General features: G+C 45.4%; 1 protein-coding gene across 2 annotated transcripts in view; it reads left to right on the top strand.

Moving 5' to 3' along the window:
* DMRT1 (doublesex and mab-3 related transcription factor 1) overlaps positions 1-19,088 on the top strand; it is a 62,057-nt gene that overhangs the window by 14,649 nt on the left and 28,320 nt on the right. For both annotated transcript variants that reach the window (XM_065657144.1, XM_065657146.1), the window contains one exon: positions 9,266-9,549. In XM_065657144.1, the coding sequence (XP_065513216.1) occupies positions 9,266-9,549 (284 nt within the window). The remainder of the gene's footprint in view (positions 1-9,265; positions 9,550-19,088) is intronic.

Below are 19,088 nucleotides of genomic sequence, written 5' to 3'. Positions count from 1 at the left end.
CAATAACAACCTTAATTCTGGGATTTCCCAGATATTCTTGAAATATGCTGTCCTGCTGTGTAGCTTTTATCCTAGCGTGCCTCTTTCTGGCAAATGTTATTCTTGATAAGATGTGCTGTCCTGCTTAGGACTGGTTTAGCCCTTCATAGGTGGAACTGGAAAAGCTCAAGGGTTGTTCCTAGAGGAGAGAAAAAAGTAATACTCATTCCTTCAGGGTGAAAATGAATATTTTTCTGGCAGTCGAGTGAATCCTCAGAAGCAGGAGAGTGCAGCCGTTAATGTCTGGGCAAATAAAGCCACATCCTGCCCCCAGGACACGTGCCTGCTCCAGCAGACGCTCCTGCCTTTATGCCCACTCCTCATGGGTAGCACCGGCTGAACTGGTGGTCCAGTCGCTTCATCCAGCGAGTGGTGCTGTGGGACACCCCGCCTCTGCCCTAGCTGTCAGAGCTGCTGCAGGAAAGGTGCAGCGACTGGTTCTTTTGTCTTAGGGTTGTGGGAGGAGGTGAAAAGCATGGTAGGAGTTGGCAGGTGGTAAATGCCCGGGCAAGGCGTAGCTGTGATAAAGGAGGTAGGGTGGATCAGTCCCTGGGCACTTCAGCTCCAGGAAAGAGGCCAGGAGTTGCAAGAGGCTCAGAGTTGTTGGACCACACATTTTTTTCTTTTTTTTTTCCTTCTTTTTTAAAAAATGTTTATTTCTGCTCTGAGAAGAAAGGCATGTATCTGCTGAGCAACTGTGTTTCCTGGGTACAGTCGGAGAGGTACCTGTAGAGTGCAGTAGCAATAAGCTGTTTTGGTATGATTTATTCTCTTTAGCCTGGAGACACAGCTGCTTTTAGCCCACGCGTCTGATATCGCTGGTAAGAGATTTCTCCACCTCTCCCACAGCTGGGCATCCAAGGCTATTTAGGCAGGTGATCCCAAACAAAGAGGAGAAAGAGCCATTGGATTTGGCATTTGAGGTTGGAATGGGGTTGTAGTATTGTTGGCAATTGGGAGAGGGAACAAAAAGCATGATTTTCTCGAAAACCTTTCTGATCAAAACAGTTGGGAGGATTGCAGAGGTGGTTTTGCCTAGGTGAATGAGAGTAGGACAGCCCTGTATGTCTCAGAAACTGGGCTCCGGGACAGGGTACAAGCACAAGCTCCTCTCCTGCTCTTCGCCTGTGTTTGCTGGCTCATCTGGAATGCAGGGTGACTCTCCCTTCCCTGTACGGCTGCTGAGGTCTCCCCCTCCCTGCTGCCTGAGAGCCAGCACGGAGTGCTGGGACAGAGGTCTGCAGACTGGTGAGGAGCACAGAGAATGGTCTTGTCTTCCCAGCAGTGGCTCGAGTAGTCATCTCGCAAGGCCTGAATTCAGGGATGCTTTCAGGAGTCACTCTGCTTTTAGGGAGAGGGCTTTCTCTGGCAGATCTGAAAGGCTACAGTAATTCATACTGTGCACTTTTAGGCCAAATCCTTGATGTTTATTTGTCATGATGGCAGAAAAGTATCTCACATTTTCTTGTATTGGGGAAGTTTGTTTAATCACACAGCTCAAAAGCATCAAAATTATTTTTTACTAGAATTTGCTAAGCAATGGTTTCTTAAATATCTCTTTTCAGATGGGCTTGAGTTTGTACATATAAGCATCCAAAAGAGAGGTTTTAAGATAAAGCACCTTTTGGAGTATATTGATAAAAAGAGGACTAAGGGCAAAACAAAAATCAGGATGCAGAAAGTCAGCTGTCATATTTGCTCGAGAGCCTTGCTTCTCTGTAGGGTCCAGTTCCAGTGTCCTTATGAAGAAGAGGGACATTGTGTGGTCTCATAGTGTAATTAGCTGTTAGCCAGAGCGAATGGTGCTGGGATACAGGTCGGTGTCTGGTCCTTCACTGGGAGCTTTGAGAGCAATGGAGACAAAAACCCGGTCCTTTGCAGACTTGCATCAGTATCCATAAAGGACAATCACTGTGAATCTTGTATTGGCCCAACTTTGTCTCTTAGGAACCTGTAGTGCATTTACAGAAGCCGTAAATTGGGGATGGGAGTGGTTGTTGGTGGTGCTGGTGTTTAAAGCCCTCTTTCTGCTTACTGAAGGAGTAATAAATGGGCTTCTTTGTGAAAGAGCAGGGCTCAGAAGAGTTACACAGGTGTGAAAAGAACCTGAAATGGTGAAATCAGACTCTGGGGAGGGAGGGGAGGAAGAGAAAAGGTAGCATTGGAGACGAGAGCACCTAGGACCTTCTGCAGAGCCTGATGTTCAGCCTCAGCCTTGTGTTGCTGTCGTGTTCTTCATGTTCACTTTTGAGAGACTCCAGCGTCTTCCCATTCCCTTCCTTCTTTTACTGAAGTAGTTTCCTCTGCTCTTTTCACGTTAGCTATAGCAGGAAGTGGGAATAGGGAAGGCGTTAGTGTGTAGGATTTTGTATGGTGTTGCCATGCAGGGTACAAATAATAAATGACCCACTGCATACTTCGGCAATTTACTGCCAGCTTTGTATGTGCTGTCACAAGTGCTCAAAAGGTCAAAAAAGCTTCCTTAACAAATTTGATAAGATAATGCAGTGAGCTGTAACAGCATAAAGTCCTGGGGGCCATAGACCGGAGTAGAAGAAATAATTATGCATGGTAATGGGTAATTACAGATAATAGCCTTTTTTAGGGGTGGCAGAAAATACACAGCCCCACAGCCTTGCCTGGAATGAACATTGTGTAGCACATTAACTTTATAGCAAGCTGAAAGTTCAGCGCTGGAACTGAAGATAATCCGCAACTTCTAATGGGAAGAGAACAGAAATACTCCTCCCAAAGGCAGAGCAAGCATGCGGGTTTTGTTCCTTGGGAGATGGCATGTCTCAGCAGAAAGTAAGTAATGGTGCCAGCTTTCTTTGACATCTGAAATACCTCTGTCATGATTGTCTGGTGGGAGAAACATATTGTTCCAGCGTTTCTGATTATGATGGTAGGGAGTGATTTCACACTGGCCTCATTCAAGGCTACTGTTTGACCTCAAAGCTAGCTATGAATTGAAGTAATGCATTGCAAGACTTAATATTGCCAAACCAATTAATAGGACCGTACTCATGCTTTATATTCTGAGCAAGGGGTAACTGTCAGGTATGGATCCGAGACTCTTTTGAGGTCTTGAAGGCAAGTGTTTTCTGACTGAATTATTAATTTCTGGCATCTTAATGGCATAGCTGTCTCCTGCTGCAGAGTCTGGCTTGTAGGAAGTTGTTAACACTTCAGTGATGAAAACAGTCACTCTGAATTGAAAACTGAAGGAAATATAAACTGCCAGAAGCTGAACTCTGCACACTGGGCAATGGCTATACCTTCCTGCTCCTTTACTAAATGGGTTACTTGAGTAGACAGAGTTCTTAATTTTCTTGTGTGTGTATGTGTAGTCTCTAGGCACAGAAGAAGTAAAAACTGCTAACCATAAGAACTCACGTCAATAAATGCAGACCATGAAATGATCTTAATTGCCACACTGCATATACAGAATCCCTTTTCCGAAATGTACAATCATATGGAGACTGATCAGCTGTTATGGCCATGTGAGTAAACTGAACCATGTCACTGCATGCTCCAAGACTTTGAAACGTGACTATATGTGCTATCCTGATTTTTAAAACAGTTCCTGCTGTGTGTCTGTCCCATGCTGACTAATATTCTACCCACATTACCACGTGTGGTCCAATAACCATTCCCAGTAGGCAATTTGGTGCTTCTGGCCTGTTGTGGATGCTGAGAAAGTCTAACAGTATGGACTCGGTGTCATTTGTCCTCAGCATCAGAGACTTTCCCAGGCATGTTTAAATTACTGTTATCATTGTATAATAAGATGTATAACTGGCCCTTAATAGTACTAGTAGGAGTAGAAAATACTCCATGTTTATATAGAGAATGAGTGGATGTTACAGGCAGAACTTCAGTGTTTGCATTTCTCGGTGTGTAGGCTTAAATACACGTTTGGATCTGTGGGATAGAGATGATGACAGAAATTCTTGTAAATTCCGTGACATTTCTCCTTTCTTCTCCTAAAAAGTAAGAAGGGAAAGAATGATCTATATACTGGCTTCTTGTTGATTTTTCCATGCATATCCGCAATTCGTGTAAATCACCATAGCTTTATTGAAGTAAATGGTCTGAGACTGGTTTACATTAACCGAGGACTGGACCACTGTTTTTCACCATGCTCTGCTAAGTGAAGACAGGAGCCCCTCATAGGTTACTGAATGTATAGGGCCCATATGTGTAACTGACCCCAGGAACTCTCCTTCCTTAAAAGAAAATCCCAGCTGTCCTGAAATGAATTACTGGTTAACTACTATTAATATGCCGTAGAGCTAGAGAGTCCTCTACAACACTGCAAGATCAATAGCAGTATTTATCGTGCATCATATTGATCTTCTATGAAAGAGTGGGCCATATTTCACACTGTGTACATAGTGCAAAAAAAGTAGCATCAGTTCTGTACAAGAATTAGTAAAGACAGAGAAAAGAGCTTAGAGATCCAAGGGCACAGCTGCATGAAGGGACGCTGCTGTCTCACTGCAAGAGTGTTGCTCACATGTGGAGAGCCTCTGATGGCCCTACGTTGGAGATTTGATGATCCAAAAACTGAGCAAGAATTTTAACCACTCTTTTTTTTGGTTTGCTTTTCTGGTTTCTCTTCCTTCTTGCACAGGTTCACTCACATATTTTTAATCATGTCCTGTTTGCAACTTGCAAAATGTTAAAGTTTGTGGCTAGTGGCAGGGGAAAGACTGAGGAGCCCAGTTTCCCTGTGGAAGGTGAAGACAGCCAAGGACTGAGCCCAGTTGATGCAGCAGCCCTCTTGTTTCGAAGGGCAGGTGGAGGGGCAGAGTGGGAGTCTGACAGCACAGCAGCAGTTGCCTGGTTGAGAGCTTAATTTATCTGGAAAATTGCTCCCCTTAGAGCAATGAACCCCAGGGCTGCCCCTCGTGCAGGTGTAGTAATGCGGTGAGCTCTGGGGAATGGGAGGGCCCTCTCCTTGCCAGCAGAGCCATTCGTCTGTGCTGAATTACATTTAGGGGAAAAAAAATCCAAAAACCAAACAACAACCACCGCCTCCCTCCCACCCCCCCCCAAAAAACCAAACAAAATAAACCCCAAACCACAAACAAACAACTGAAAGCTGCTTTCTTAACCTTGGTATTCTCTCCTTGCTGGTGGAAAACAGCCGTGGGCTGACAGCCTCCCTTGAGGAGGACACCTTGCTCATTGAGCATCTGGAGGTGAGGCTGCAGGAAGGTTCAGACAGAGGTAGAAGTCAAGAATTCTGGACACAGGCCGAAGACCAAGCAGAGGAACCCCAGTTAGTTAAAGTTTAATGGCAGCCATTGCTTCCAATAGATCTGCCCTATTCTGCAAACGGTGGCCATGCCTGAGGGTGCTGCAGCCCAGAAGCAGTGTGGTTGCCCGCCAGCTGGCTGTCAGACTTCAGGTGGAGAGAACCAGCATGGATAGTGCAAAAACTCCCCTGGGCATGCCATAAACATGAAATCTCTGTGCAGATCTCCAAATGCCTTGTATCCCTAGGACAGTTTAGCAGGGTTCTTTGGCCTTTAATTCTGCTCCCCTTGGCACTTCGCACTTCTTTGAAGGTACCCCATGTAGGTGCTGGCTGGTCTGAACTGCTTTTCTTCCTGAGCTTTCATTGCTCAGATGAAAAGTCAAGACTTTGTGGGCTTCCTCCATTAATAGCAAAACTCCTTCCCCTTAAGGTATTTACAGTTCTGCATGTTCTGTAGGTGTTGTACATGTACGACGTATGCATTAGTAGGAGGAGATGATGTGATTCAGCCAGGCTGGATGGGGTAAGAGAGTAGAGCTGGACTGCAGACCTGCCCATGACCCATTGCATGCTGAAGACCTGCAAGAGCTCAGTTCCCCAGAAGCATCCTTCCCTCAGGCTGGCAGTTTCGGGACTGTGAGGAGCTTAGAGTGACCTGTGGAGTGCTTCGACCTGGTCTGACCTGACATCTGCCCATAGTCCAGATGGCACAAAGCTATGTCTTGTATGAGATGGCTCCCTTCTCCCAGGTGAAGCACCAAGTCTCCTCCAGATGCTTCAGAAAAAAAGCAGGGACAGGTCCTAAAGCGTGCATCAAAGAAAATCTCATGTCCTAAATTTGGAGGATAGTATGAGTTGAAGCATGTGGCAGCTTTCTCCTGCTCTTTGTCAGGTGTTGCCAGTCCTTCCATCTTCAGAAGCATGATGTGGCTTGGGATTTAGAGAAAATTAACTCTTCTGGCCGTCTTTGCAATGCCATTGCCAGAGTCCTGGTTCTGTATGGAGGTGGGTATGTCTGTCCCTTCACCTGCACTTTTGCCTTCTCTCATGGCTCCTGTTTTTGTTGCTGATCTGCTGGAGCACACCACTGTGGTGTGGCTGCAACTCAGAAGGGTTATGTGCCAGGGATGATGCGAAGACCAGGGATTCCATAATTCTGCATTCATAACAGAAAAATGCCCCAGGCTGCTGACACCTGGGGATTTATGTGTATGGGTACATGCGTGGCTGAATGAGCAGGTGACCGGCTATACAGATGCAGCACTGAGTCTTGAGAGGGCAGCTGATAGTTCTGTAGAGGCTACTGGAGAGCAGGGGGACAGCTGAAGTAAAGCAGAGGATTGTTCTGGTGAGCACTGAACCGCAACGGATGGCAGCAAGTCAACTGTTTTGCACCTCTGGTGGCAAATGTTGGTAGCCCCCACCACAGATAGGTAGAGAGAGAAAAGAAGAGATGAAAAGCATATTTTTTTCTCCCACTTAATATAGCGGAAGACTGCAGCCACTGCTCTTTCATCAGGAGGCAGCTGTAGCGCTACCAGCCACTGCAACATCAGGGAGTCATCAAGGTTGCTTGTATGATTTTTGTGGATAGTTATGGGCAGGTCTCTGTTCTGGTCTAGCCCATCTCGTCCCATGTTGGGAAGTATAGTGCACGAGACCTTTCCAAAATTTGCAGGAAAACATCCTACTTTCTCCCTCCTCTTCCTTTTAGCTGCGGATACCTCAGTGTAGCTCACCTTTGATTTGTAGGTGTAAAGAGGCTCCATCTTGCTGGTGCTAGTATTCTTAGTGGAAAGTATTATCCCTTCTTACAATGCACTGCAAGTGGAAAGACACTGCAAAGATTTCAAGAGAAATTGCACATCTGTGCAACATAGCCCTGCCAGAAGTCCTGCAGCCTCCTGGCTGCCCCACGTAGCTCTGTCTCATGTGAAATCTGTATCCTGGCAGGGAACATGTTGGAGGATTCTACTTTTGGCTTCTATTTTACAGCATGAAAAACAGAACAATTGCACCACAGCTTTATTCGGGAGCTAAGTTTCGGGAGGGAAGTCAGGCTTATGCTGTGATTTATCAGAATTGTTGGCTTCTCAGTGCGATTGGTCTAAGTTCTGATTGTATCAAAGAAATTGACAAAAGGACCTGAAGATAGGCCTGCCTGGATGCAGAATAGTAGCAATAATAAAATTTCATTAATATATCGAAGTGCCAAAACTGTGAAGGGTCTTTTGTGGCATTTTAGACTCCCCTATTCTGTGTGCAAATTTGAGAGGTACTCCCAGTAATGAAATGAAAAAGGCCAGCTGGCTTGGTTCTCATTTGCATAGGGGTGAGGCACAGAAAAATCAGATGCAGGAGGCATAAAATACTCTGTTTACTAATAAATGAATATAGTTCATTTAGGTCAACAAAATGCCAGCAAACGCTGAATGAGGGCACTATATAATTTAGTGACCTGGAAGGAGACTATCCATGATTGCAGAGAGCTTTCATTACAGTTGAAGAAGTGAAACAGAATTGCATTGTAAATGCCAATAATTGGTAAAATAGGTCATTGCATCTAGTGCGCAGCTAATACATAGTACAGTGGAAGCTGTTACCGTGACTCTGAGAGGCTGTTAAATGCCACCATATTCATTTTGCAAGGTAGCCAAGGTACAGATATACCAAAAGAAAGACACAAAGCAAACTAGGCAACACGTCTCTTAGAGCTGTTGTTTCCCATGTGCCTGTTGTCCATGCTGCTTCATCTCCATACCGATAGTCTCGAGAGCTCATCAGTATTCTTTAAGCTACATGCTTTTCTCCTCCACAGTGTAGTTAGACAACATCATGGGACGAGCACGAGCTCCTTGCAGAAGGGATCATTATGCTGCAAACATCGTAAAGGTTGGTACAGAGCAGGTTACGAGGGTGCGAGCTAGAACCAGAGCTGCAGGGATGGTGGGATTTACAGTTGCTCCTGTGTTGGGATCTAAATGTATATCCACTGTGTGCTTAGACTTTCTAAGGTTGTGGCAGTTTTTTGCTCTGTCTGGCTTGGCCAGGTAGCTGATGCAGCATGTCAGAGAGTGCTCGACTGTGAAACAGTACTGACAAGCGCCTGCCTTTTTCAGCCTTGCAAATATCGCAAGGCACTGGCTGACACCAGAGTGAGGAAAACAGGACTTACAGCATCCCCTGAGAAATACTCCCATTGTAGGGAGCAATGGGGAGGCAGACCTTTGTGGGTACAGCCTGCAGGGAGAGCAGCCACCTGGCCTTGGGTCTGGAGGCACTGCAGAGAGCAGGCGGCAAGTCACCAGCAATCCCCTCCGCCTCCTCTTTTGCCAGTGGTGTGGAAGCTTGTTCTGCTCTGTGGTTTTGTAGGTAAATGGCAGCTAAATTTGGTTATGGAGGCTGGGCAAGGATTGAGGGCCTCATTGCTCAGAGGTAGCATGTGGGTTTCTCAGACACCTTGGCTGATGGTGTGATGCTTTTTCTCCTGTAGCTTCTCTTGGCCTTGTGGTTGTTTGTCCTTTTTAGAGGCATAGAAAGTGTCCTCTCACGTGCAGGACACTGACTGAAGAGGGGTCATCCTGTAGCTAGAGCCTTTCTGCTTTGAGGGAGTTAAAAGAGACTTAGCACACTGTTAAAATTTAAAAATAATAAAGGGCTGATGTGAATCGTCATCAAATCAATTGATGCTGCTTGAGGACTCGGAGCATTGTCTTAACCTTCAGTTGGTTTTGTCCTGTTTTGCAGTGTGTGTAGGTTGTAGTCTTGGCCTTTGAGTAGGCATCAGTCCACTTGAGTTTCCACCAAACATCCAGCCATGTTTCCCTTTCAACTCCTGCCTCTTCTTATTTACTACTTTCTGTCCAGCCTTCAGGACAAGTAGTAGCTCATTAGAAGGTGAAAGGTAATGGTCTTCATGGAGCCTCCTGTCTCATAATGGTTTGTTTTTTTCTTTTCCAGAGGGACGGATGCTCATTCAGGACATCCCTTCCATCCCCAGCAGAGGGCACTTGGAGAGCACGTCTGATTTGGTTGTGGACTCCACCTACTACAGCAGTTTTTACCAGCCATCCCTGTATCCTTACTATAACAACCTGTACAACTACTCCCAGTACCAAATGGCAGTGGCCAGTGAGCCTTCCTCAAGCGAGACGGGGGGTACGATTGTAGGGTCGGCCATGAAAAACAGCCTTCGAAGCCTCCCAGCAACATACATGCAAACCCAGTCGGGAAAACAGTGGCAGGTATGATGTTACAGAGGTGTTACACAGACAAGTGAAGTGGACGCTGAGCTGTTTCTTGGGCCTGATTCTGACCTCCTGTTTGCTGGTTTCATGGCAGTGCAAAAATAGAACCAGATTCCAGGGTGTGATTAGAACCCACGTTAGGAAAATTAGCCAAAACAGGTGGCACAATGAAAGCGATGATACAGGTGTAGGTGGGTTGCTGCAAGTACAGATAAAGAGCACCCACTTGATTTTATGTTTTGAGTTACGTCCTAGTAGATTATGGGCTCTTTTCCAGAGAAGTCTAACTGAATTACCCAATGTAGCATCCTGGGAGCTTCATATGTCATTTCTGAAAGGCTTTGCTCCTCAGGAACCTGTTCTCTTCCATTCGTCACATCCAAGGCACTGCAGTGACCCAGGAGACCATGCTGTTGTGCAGTGGGTTGGTGGCAGTCGGTTGAATGTGACATGGTGTGTTGCTCATGGTGTGTTTTGGCAGTGTCAGCTCCAAGTCTTGCAATTTCAACGTGAGTAGCTGAAGTTACAGGCTGCGCTGCAGAGGTTCACACCAGAGTTCTGTGTATGTCATTAGTTAGGGTACAAAGCAAATCGAGCCCTCTCACTCCAGGACTCGGTAATTGTAGCCTCCAACTCAGTACCCATCGGAGACTGGAAAAAGGGGAAATCTACCCAGGCATGGGATTCTTGGCAAAATAAGTGAAGCCATTTCAGTGACCCTGATACTGTTTGGTCTTGGGCTGCAGTGGTGCCTTTCTGTCTGAGATTGAACTCGGGAGGCTACAACCTCTGAGTCAGCATACAGCCATGTCCCTTGTTCAAAGGCAGAAGAGGGCAGAGCTCTTTTGTAGAGCACCAAAAGAAGGCAGGCTGCTTCTGCAAAGGCTCTGTTGTGAAACCACTCAACAACAAAAGATTGAATGTCCACCAAAGCCTCCTTTCTGAAGGGAGCAGGTGGTTTGTCCTCTTTGCTGACAGGGAATTCCTCTCACAGTTCTGGCACAGGGACCAGCTCTGAAAGGGCATTTTAACTTCTGATACCAAGGAAATGAAGCTAAGACCAGGGTGATTACTGTAGCAGTCCACATCACCTTCAGTGAGGCTTTCCTATCATAAGACACTTTTTTCATGGAAACGTCCTTCTGAAAATGCAGAGGCCTCCTGGTGCAACAGCTGGCAGGTCCATGAGTTTTAAGATCTTGGCTTTACAGCAGTATGCATTTAGTGCTATTCAGTATGCATTTAGTACTATTCCATGTCCCTTTTTCGCCATGAGTACAGCTGCATGGGGGGAAAAAAGCTGTCTCCCTTCCTTTTGCGATGTGAGCCCACATCATGAGAGCTTTCTTCTCTCAGTTTGTTGATAGGCTTCACCACAGTCACCTTCAAATCCATGGAGGTACGCTTTTTCAGTTAGGTTAGTTGATAGCACCCTCTCTATTTGCTGAATTTAATCACCAGATCAGTGGAAGAATTAGTTGAGGCAAGCTGGGCATAGATTTTGTGTGTGGTAATGAGGTGAGGTGCCGGCATTTTTTTAGCTTTTTCATTTTGGTTGATTGGGTTAACCTGGAATGTTATAGAATATTTCAGATAGAAAATTACTTCTGAAGCTTTTTCAGTACCTAACTTGTAGGAACCTACTGCAGAGCTGATGCTTATAGACACCATCACAACACAAATGAGGGACAGCAATGTGCATCTTGTGAAAATAACGTTTCTGCAGGCTGCTAGTCCCACACTTCACCGTTTCTCCAACCACTAGAGACTTCTGTGATTTTATTTGCTTGGGAAACAGGAAAGTAAGTCACAAGTATTGACTATCCCAGCACATAGTGTTTGAGGAAGAGATACATGAGGATATGTTAAACCTTCGAATGAAGATGGTGTCCTGTTGGTTCTATTGTCATGTACTGCCATTTGAAACTAGACTGTATGTGTAGGAAGTCTTGGCCTAAAGGGTCCATGGTCTCACTGTGAGATTGCCTGTTTCTTGTGGGAGCTTTGACACCACTTAAATAAAAGCAAGAATGTGTTTTCCATGCAGTTTTCTCTTGGGGCTATGCAGAATCTGTAACTAACTTTTGCTTAGGTGCTACTCAAATTAGTGGAATACCAAAGAGGTGATTAAGGACAAGAAGAGGTGGTTGTTGTCAAAAAGGACCATTTTCCTTCCAGCAGCAGGCTTCAAGTGCTGGGTGTTCATTCCCATCTGCAGGATGTGTTGCGTGGTTCCATTCACCTCCATGTGAATTTAGTGATTTAGCTCACCTAAGATTTTCATTTCTCCTGACCAAACTTTTGGGATCTTTCAGTGCTGTTCTGGTAAGATGTCTGTGCAGAGAGACTAGAAGTAATGTTTCTTACCTGCAGAAGTGACATCTCCCGAGCTTCTTAATGGCCCTGGACCTGCTCTCCTGTTCAGTAGGGCAAGGTGTAGTTCACTGTCAGTGTCATGTAACTTACAAACCTTCTCAGAGGCTGGTCTGCAAGAAGGACTGTTATTTCTGGAAGAGTTGCTAATCATGGGGTTTGCATACTGGTATGACAGCATAACATTGCACAAATAATCATAAAATGTTTTAGTGAGAGCTGGACTAGATAACGTTTGATGACAGTGGGTGCAGTGATGCTGAGGTTGTAATACACTGTGTGGCACTGAGGGTGGTTTGTTGTAAGACCTCCCAGCTGCTGCACGTGGTTAAACATTGATTCTGCACATGGAGGTTACCAGCAAGGGAAGATCACAGAAATGTAGTCTTAAATGGAGAAGCATGAATGAGTTTCTCTGTCAAGCATGTTAAGGAGATACAGAATGAGTTTCAAAGCGTGATCCACAGAGAGGAATGAGACCTTGCTTACACGTTGCTGGCAAATGTATGGGGCTGCTTCTCTCCAGAGGAAACACAGAGCTGTACCTACACAGGGATTTTTGCTGGCCTGCTTCTGCTGACTGGGTTTATTTTTTACATGCGTAGGCTTTCTTAACCAGTCTTCTGGTAGGGATGAGTCTGCTTATGTGACTGGTAGTGCTATAACTCTTTTGATCAAGGTTTTTTATTCTTTCTTCTTTACCAAAATGATAGCTGTGCAATGCCTGCTGTAAGCAAACCAGGTCAGCTTGCTGAGCTGTGAGCCCACAGGAGGGTTTCTTTGTTGGTGTAAGCCACCCATGTGCTCACTGGAAGGTATCCTAGTTTATGCCGTGTAGACAAGACACTTGCCTTTTCCATGCTCTGTGGGTGGAGGCTCACTTGTCCTGGAATAACTGTAATCACACAAGGAGAATTACATACTTAAAGTAAGATAACTTCTGGATGCAGACAAGGCCTTGAACAGCCCAGCTGCCTGCTGTTTCAGAATTTAGGGAGCAAGGGAGAAAAACCAGGGAGGAAACATGTGCATGTGTGTGGGATGGGATGAGGATTAAAGCATCATTGAGCCTTGGCAAATAAGATGAATCACTGAATCTTTAATGTAGATTAATGTCAGTTATCATTAGTCTTTGTTCTTTGCAGAGACTCGCATACTTGAGTGGATTCATAGAGTTGCAAATTTTTTAGATATTTCTGTGTAGGTTTTGTTCATTTGTATATACTTTTCCCAGAAGCTTAATGAAGATGATAGTTTTGGTCAAGATGCGTTCAGTCATTTATGTTCTGCTGCTTTTGCCAGCTCTAAGGCAGATAATGAGTTGATCAGATATCTGATGTTGCACCTGAAAGAAAGACAAGCTTAGATCGGAGAGGAAATGTAGCAGATGTGGTGGTTACTGTGCATCTCCTTTCACTCCAGTTCTGTGTGAGCATCTGGACCCTCCCTTGAAGCTTTCATAATTGTTTCATTACAACAGGAATTTATGTGCATTCAATCCAATTAACAGTTAAATGAGTTCACCAACATTAGTACTACAGGTCAGAGCACGCTGGTGTACAGTGGAAGTTGGTGCTTCTGAAACCCATCTCGCTGCCACCCACTTAGGGACAGCAACTGGAAAACGATGGGGTGACTGCAGTATTTTCTGCCACAACAGAAGTAAAACCTGGATGGACACATCCAAATCTAATCAGGTTTAATTCTGCAAGCTGGCAATAAAACTGCTGGTGCTTGACCCGCAGCATAAGGATAATTGGGACTCCTTGTGGGTCGACATCCTCCCCAAAAAGTGTTAAAACTCTTCTGGCTCCTACAGACAGACTATAAGAAATCTGCAAGATGTAGAATGTGCCCCCACGTGTGGGGACTAGTGGCTGCGTTTTCTTTGTTACTTGGGTAACTCCAGGGCTCTGGCTTTGGAGAAAGGTTAAGGCTGACCAGGAGGTATTGGACAAATTTCAGAATTTTATGTAATTTCTGTTTCATGCTCTGAGGTTTGTTTGTTTTGGTTTTGTGTGTGTTTGTGAGGTTTTTGTCTGCTTTGTTTTTAATACAGCTTTGCAAAACAATATTCTCGCTTCCAAAACCTCAACTTTTTTGTTCTTTTCTTAAATCAGTTTAGAGTAAAAAACCTGAAATTAAATATGGGTGAGAATCAGACTAAGAAATTTTAGCTCATTTTCTAATATGGGAATTACATTTACCATTTGGAAGTGAAATATGTAGCATTGCTGAGGTAGGAAATACTTTTTAAGGATTTATTAAAAAGTAGCAAACATATTAAACTGTATTTTGCCAAATACAGAAAAGTGTGGCCATGACAGGGCAGCTAGCAGTTTGATCTCTTAAGAATAGCTGCTTGCTAGTAAAAAAGATTGCTCTTTTGAACTTCTGCAACCTGTTTCTAGTTTCTGGCACAGTTTTTCCTCCAGTAAGCCTGGTCTTCTTACATAAATGTGCAGTCTAACTCTCCAGAAATAGGTGCAAAATGTATAAAACGTGTGTGTAAATATGGTGCAAGTCACCCGACACAATCCCAATTTTATGTGTAAGCAGTGTATTATATACTGTATTCATAACATACCCTTCACACTACAGATTTATGCTAAAAGTATCCTAATGTTTCTGACAGCTCATGTGTGACATGAATGCAATCCATATTTCTTGGAGGAGCTAATCTAAGCGGTTTATTTTCCGATACTGCTGATAGGGCTATATCTCTAGGTGTCACCGCAGTTGAGATTCTGATGGTAACATATTGTTTATGGGTCACTGCCTTTGTCTAAAAGAATAGGTTGGAACAGAATAGCAAAGGTTAATTAAGTTTGTCTATCAAGGAGGGACAGATATAGATGTCTCTTGTATTTTCTGTGCTAGAATCAAAGTTAGTCAAGGCAGGGTATCATAGACTCGTTTTTCCCTCGTGCTGGAAAATATGCTTAGCTGGTTTTAGGAGTGAAACAAAGCCACCTTGGGCAGCGTGAGTGCAGCAGTAGTTGCCAGGGGTCAGCTCATGGGCGGTAGCATGGCGAGGTGGGAGGGGAGCGGCAGCCCTGGTTTACAGCTGGGGAAACTGAGGCAAGGAAGTGTTAAATAATTTGCCCACAGTCACGCAGCCCACAGGTGACAGAGCTGAGATTCCTGATGTTTAGATTTCCACCCAGGTGCCCAGCTGATGCCTTCTTGCCTTATGCCGAAAAACAGCCCATGGATTCTGTTGTTTACAAGCAATGACACATAAATGTAACATGCAGTTTTATGCCTCCTAAGGCTGGCTTTATTTTTGAGATCAAGTCAAAAGGAGGAGGCTATGTTAAAACTTTTGTGAGAGTTTCTCTGGTGTTTCCATAATTACTGTTTTTATTTTGAGGTAGCTGTTGGTGAATCATGGGTGAGACAGAGGGATGGAAAGCCTGGCTAAAATGATTTGGCCAAGATCCCATGGCACAGCAGTGGCAGAGCCAAGGGATACTGCTTTGATCTCTTCTGTTGCTCTGAATTTTTTGTAGCCCTTGTCACCCAAGATTAGCATCTACAACCTCCTCCTCCTCCATGTCCTTCTTGGGAGTAAGCCCCATAGTCAGGATCAACTGCAAAATGTGAAGGTGCCACTAAGATTAGCACTGACATGCTTGCAAGGAGATTGCGGCTGGCAGCTTCTGCAAATAAAATAATTACCCAAGTGATGTTCTGTCTGAATAAATCATCTGGGAAGAACAGAACCATTTTCTAGTCTCTGAAGCTGGAAGAAAAAGTGAGCCACCACTTGTGCCTGCATTGCTTCTTTGCTGTCTCTGGTCTAGCTACCTGCTCTCCTCGGGTCTTCCTCCATGAAGAAGATGTGTAGAGGTTATGCAGATGCTGCCAGGAACTTGGAAGGAGGAGCTGGGCTTTATGTTACTCTTCCACCAGCTGATAAGAAAGCTTTTTTGCAGGAGCGGTCTGAACTGATGCAGGAGCACTTTCTTTATGCTCCCCTGGCTTTTGCTGTGTATTCTGTCACTTTTGGGCAGTGCTGTAGGGCTGCCCTGACTGTTGTGCTCAGTGACAGACAAATCATGCTTCCAGCTTGCCTGTTTGTGGATGTGCTGCATCCGCCTCTTGATTCCCCATACTGGCTTTTCAAGGGAACAGGGAACGAATTTCCACTGCGTGCATGGTCTTTTAATCAGACCATATTTATTTGTTCATGAATCACAAGCATCCCACTGTTGCTTGCAGTATGTCCTTTAAAAAGCTACTGAGTGTGCCCTGTTTTGTACAATTTAGAGGAACCTGTAAATGTTCAACAGGCCAAATGTGCTTCCCCAATGACCTGTGTCTCCCACTGCAGTCATTGAGGTACCTGGTGAATCAGTCCTGCAGCAGCGCACCAGCAATGTGTGGCTGGAAGGGGATGCACTGTAAATGAGCAGCTCGGGAGTTCACCTTGCTCTCTGCAGAGAGCAGTTCCTCATCTAAAACGTGCCTTGCTCTGCCTGTGGTGGTACAAACCAGAGTGGCTTGTGGGACCATCCCAGCCCTTGACTGTCTTGGCCTTGCGGTAGGGCTGGAAGGGGCGAGGGAAGCAGGAGGAGACACCGGAGAGCCAGACATCTCCTCCTGTGAGCCTTGTGTGTCCCCAGCATTCCCCCAGGGATGATCCCAAACCTGGCACCTGGTTGCAGTGTTTGGAAGGAAGAGCTGTCCTGGGTTAGAAATAGTCTGAATATTGCAGGGCCTCCCCAGGGATGTTCTTGTCTCCCTTTCTGGCACCCAGAATGTGCAAGGACTTTGTAGAGCTGCAGGAGTTAATACAGAGCAAATGCCCTTCCTCATGGGGTAGCGATCTCCTAAGCCCCCTTTTTAATGCAGTGCTAAGGTCAAGAATTTTTATGACTGTGGGTTTTGGCTTTTTTTTTTTTTTTTACTGTTACTGTAAAATAGGATTGCTAAGCACTATAAAAAGGAAACCTTATGGTTCAGATTTACTGCGGTGTGTATTCCAAACAGTTTAATAAAACAAAACCAAAAGCTTTTAGATTTTCTCCAGTGGTTAATACACAACATATTCTTTGCAGAGCCAAGCCTCTGGCTGTTGGTTGAACCATGGTTCGTAGACTTGGTGTGGGTAATAAGATTATAAAACATGTCTCTTGCTAGCCAGCTACCACACACTAATAATATTAGTAGTAATAATTCATTGCATCCAGAGATTTTAAGTGAGCTGGTTTTTTTAAGAAATGGAGAAAACCCACTGCATCCACTCTACAGGGAAAGGAAACATGCAGGGGATCATGATTGTTCCAGTGCCAGGGAGTGATCCCTCCATTTTGTGACAGCTGAAATAATGCTGTCTCCTGCAGGTGACCTTTTCTGACGTGTGCACTTGCACAAGGGAGAGGTGGAGATGTGAGGACCGTGGGTGCCGTCCACAGCCCTGCCCCACCAAGGGATGGAAGACGGTCTTTGCAAACGGGCAGGCCGAGGAGAGTTCACTAACTTTTTTTTCCCAGTGCCTCTAGAGCTGTTGAGGTGTGCAGATATGCAGATGCAGAATGGCCTTTGGGCTGAGCTTTTGGGCAGTTTGTATTGTTAATCCATAATTTCACGGCAGAGGCAGCCTGGGTTTTGTTGAGGCAGTCCGTGCAAAGCACAGATGTCTGTTTCTGTCTGTTTCTGTTTCTGCCCTTTTTCAGTACAGAAGAGAGGACGTCAGTGACTCTTTTGAGTTCAGGCTTGCTTGGGATGACACAATAAATTTTTTTAACAGCAATTTACTATTTATCATGGATGAAACTTCGACGCATGTTGAACTTTTCTGCATGTGTAGGGTGCGGATGGTAGAAAAATCACCATTTAAGTATTGCTTTAATTTGTAATAGAAAAACACTTTCAGAGACTAAAAGTGTGTCCTGCCAATCCCTCAGTACATGTGCAAATACCGTGTGGCTGTGCTGCTGTCAGGAGGCAGGCAGAGTTGCCTTTGCCTCCTGTAAACAGCCGCCGGTCTCTCTGCAAACCTGACTCCACGTGGAAAGCAGGATGATCTCCGTCTCAGAGAGCACCAGCAGGATTTCATGTGACTTGGGCCATCTAATTTCCAGCTAGGCGTACTAAGATGAATATTGAATTATTAAAGGGTTCCCTTGAAAACAAGGGGTGACTGCATTCTAGCTGCTTCGCTGGGAGGTGGGGGTGGCTTTTCCTGCCTGGACCAGATCCTGGGGGTCTGCTGGGGTGGTGTGGCTGCCTGGGACACCAGGTTCACCCCCTGCTTCTGCTGCTCCCCAGCTCTGAGCTCTGCAGCTCGGGAAGGGCTGAGGGCCGGAGCTGCATGTGTGGCTGGCTGGGGCCCGAGGGAATCGCAGTGGAGGGGGCAGAACTCCACTAACCGAGGTGAGACACGGCTGGAAAGGCTGTCAAGCACTTCAGCTTGGAAAGGCACATCTAATGGCATAGCTGGGTGTGCGTTGCTGCTGGTACAGCTACCTTCACAGCTGGTGCAAAACGGCGGTATTTTTTCTCTGCCCATGAGCTTTCCGTCTTAAGATCTTTCACCACCCGGTAGACTTAAGGAGACCAGATAGTGTTACCTTTCCTGTTGAAAATCTTGATCTTGTGAAGTGTTTCGCTGCATTTTTTTCAGCACTGTAAGCATGTTACATGGTAGGACTTCGGAACAAATAGTAATAGATGGTAGTTCTTTCATAAGCAAAAATTTAAAAAACCATTACCACCTCTCTGAGGAGATCAGTTTGGATGATTTCAGGGCATTGGAGTGGGATAAATTTTGATTTCTGAGTGCTGCCAACTTGGCTGCAGGAGGGAGAAGAGGTTGTCTGGTGGACACCGTGCTGACACAGTGGACCTGCTGGCTAGTGTCCAGCTGTGGCTCCGCTACAGGCTTCCCGTGTAGTCTGTCCATAACTTGTTTTCTTTAGATAAATCAGGAAAATATTTTTCCATCTCACTGGATTGTAAGAAAAGTGATGTATTCTGTGCATGTGTCACTGCTCAGATGTTGTGGAGCATGTCCTGAGTGAGTCAGTTGGTAGGACTGTCATCCTCAGCTGCCCACCTGGCAGAGCAGTTATCAGCAGTCTGAGATGGGCTAGTCTCTGAGAAGGCATAGGGGCTGGACGGACACTTCACTTCTGCTGCTGGCGTGGTGCATGCAG

The sequence above is a fragment of the Caloenas nicobarica genome, chromosome Z, assembly GCF_036013445.1.
Source record: "Caloenas nicobarica isolate bCalNic1 chromosome Z, bCalNic1.hap1, whole genome shotgun sequence".
Lineage (NCBI taxonomy): Eukaryota > Metazoa > Chordata > Aves > Columbiformes > Columbidae > Caloenas > Caloenas nicobarica.
The sequence above is the reverse complement of the archived record's forward strand: the minus strand, read 5'-3'. Positions and strand labels throughout refer to the sequence as shown.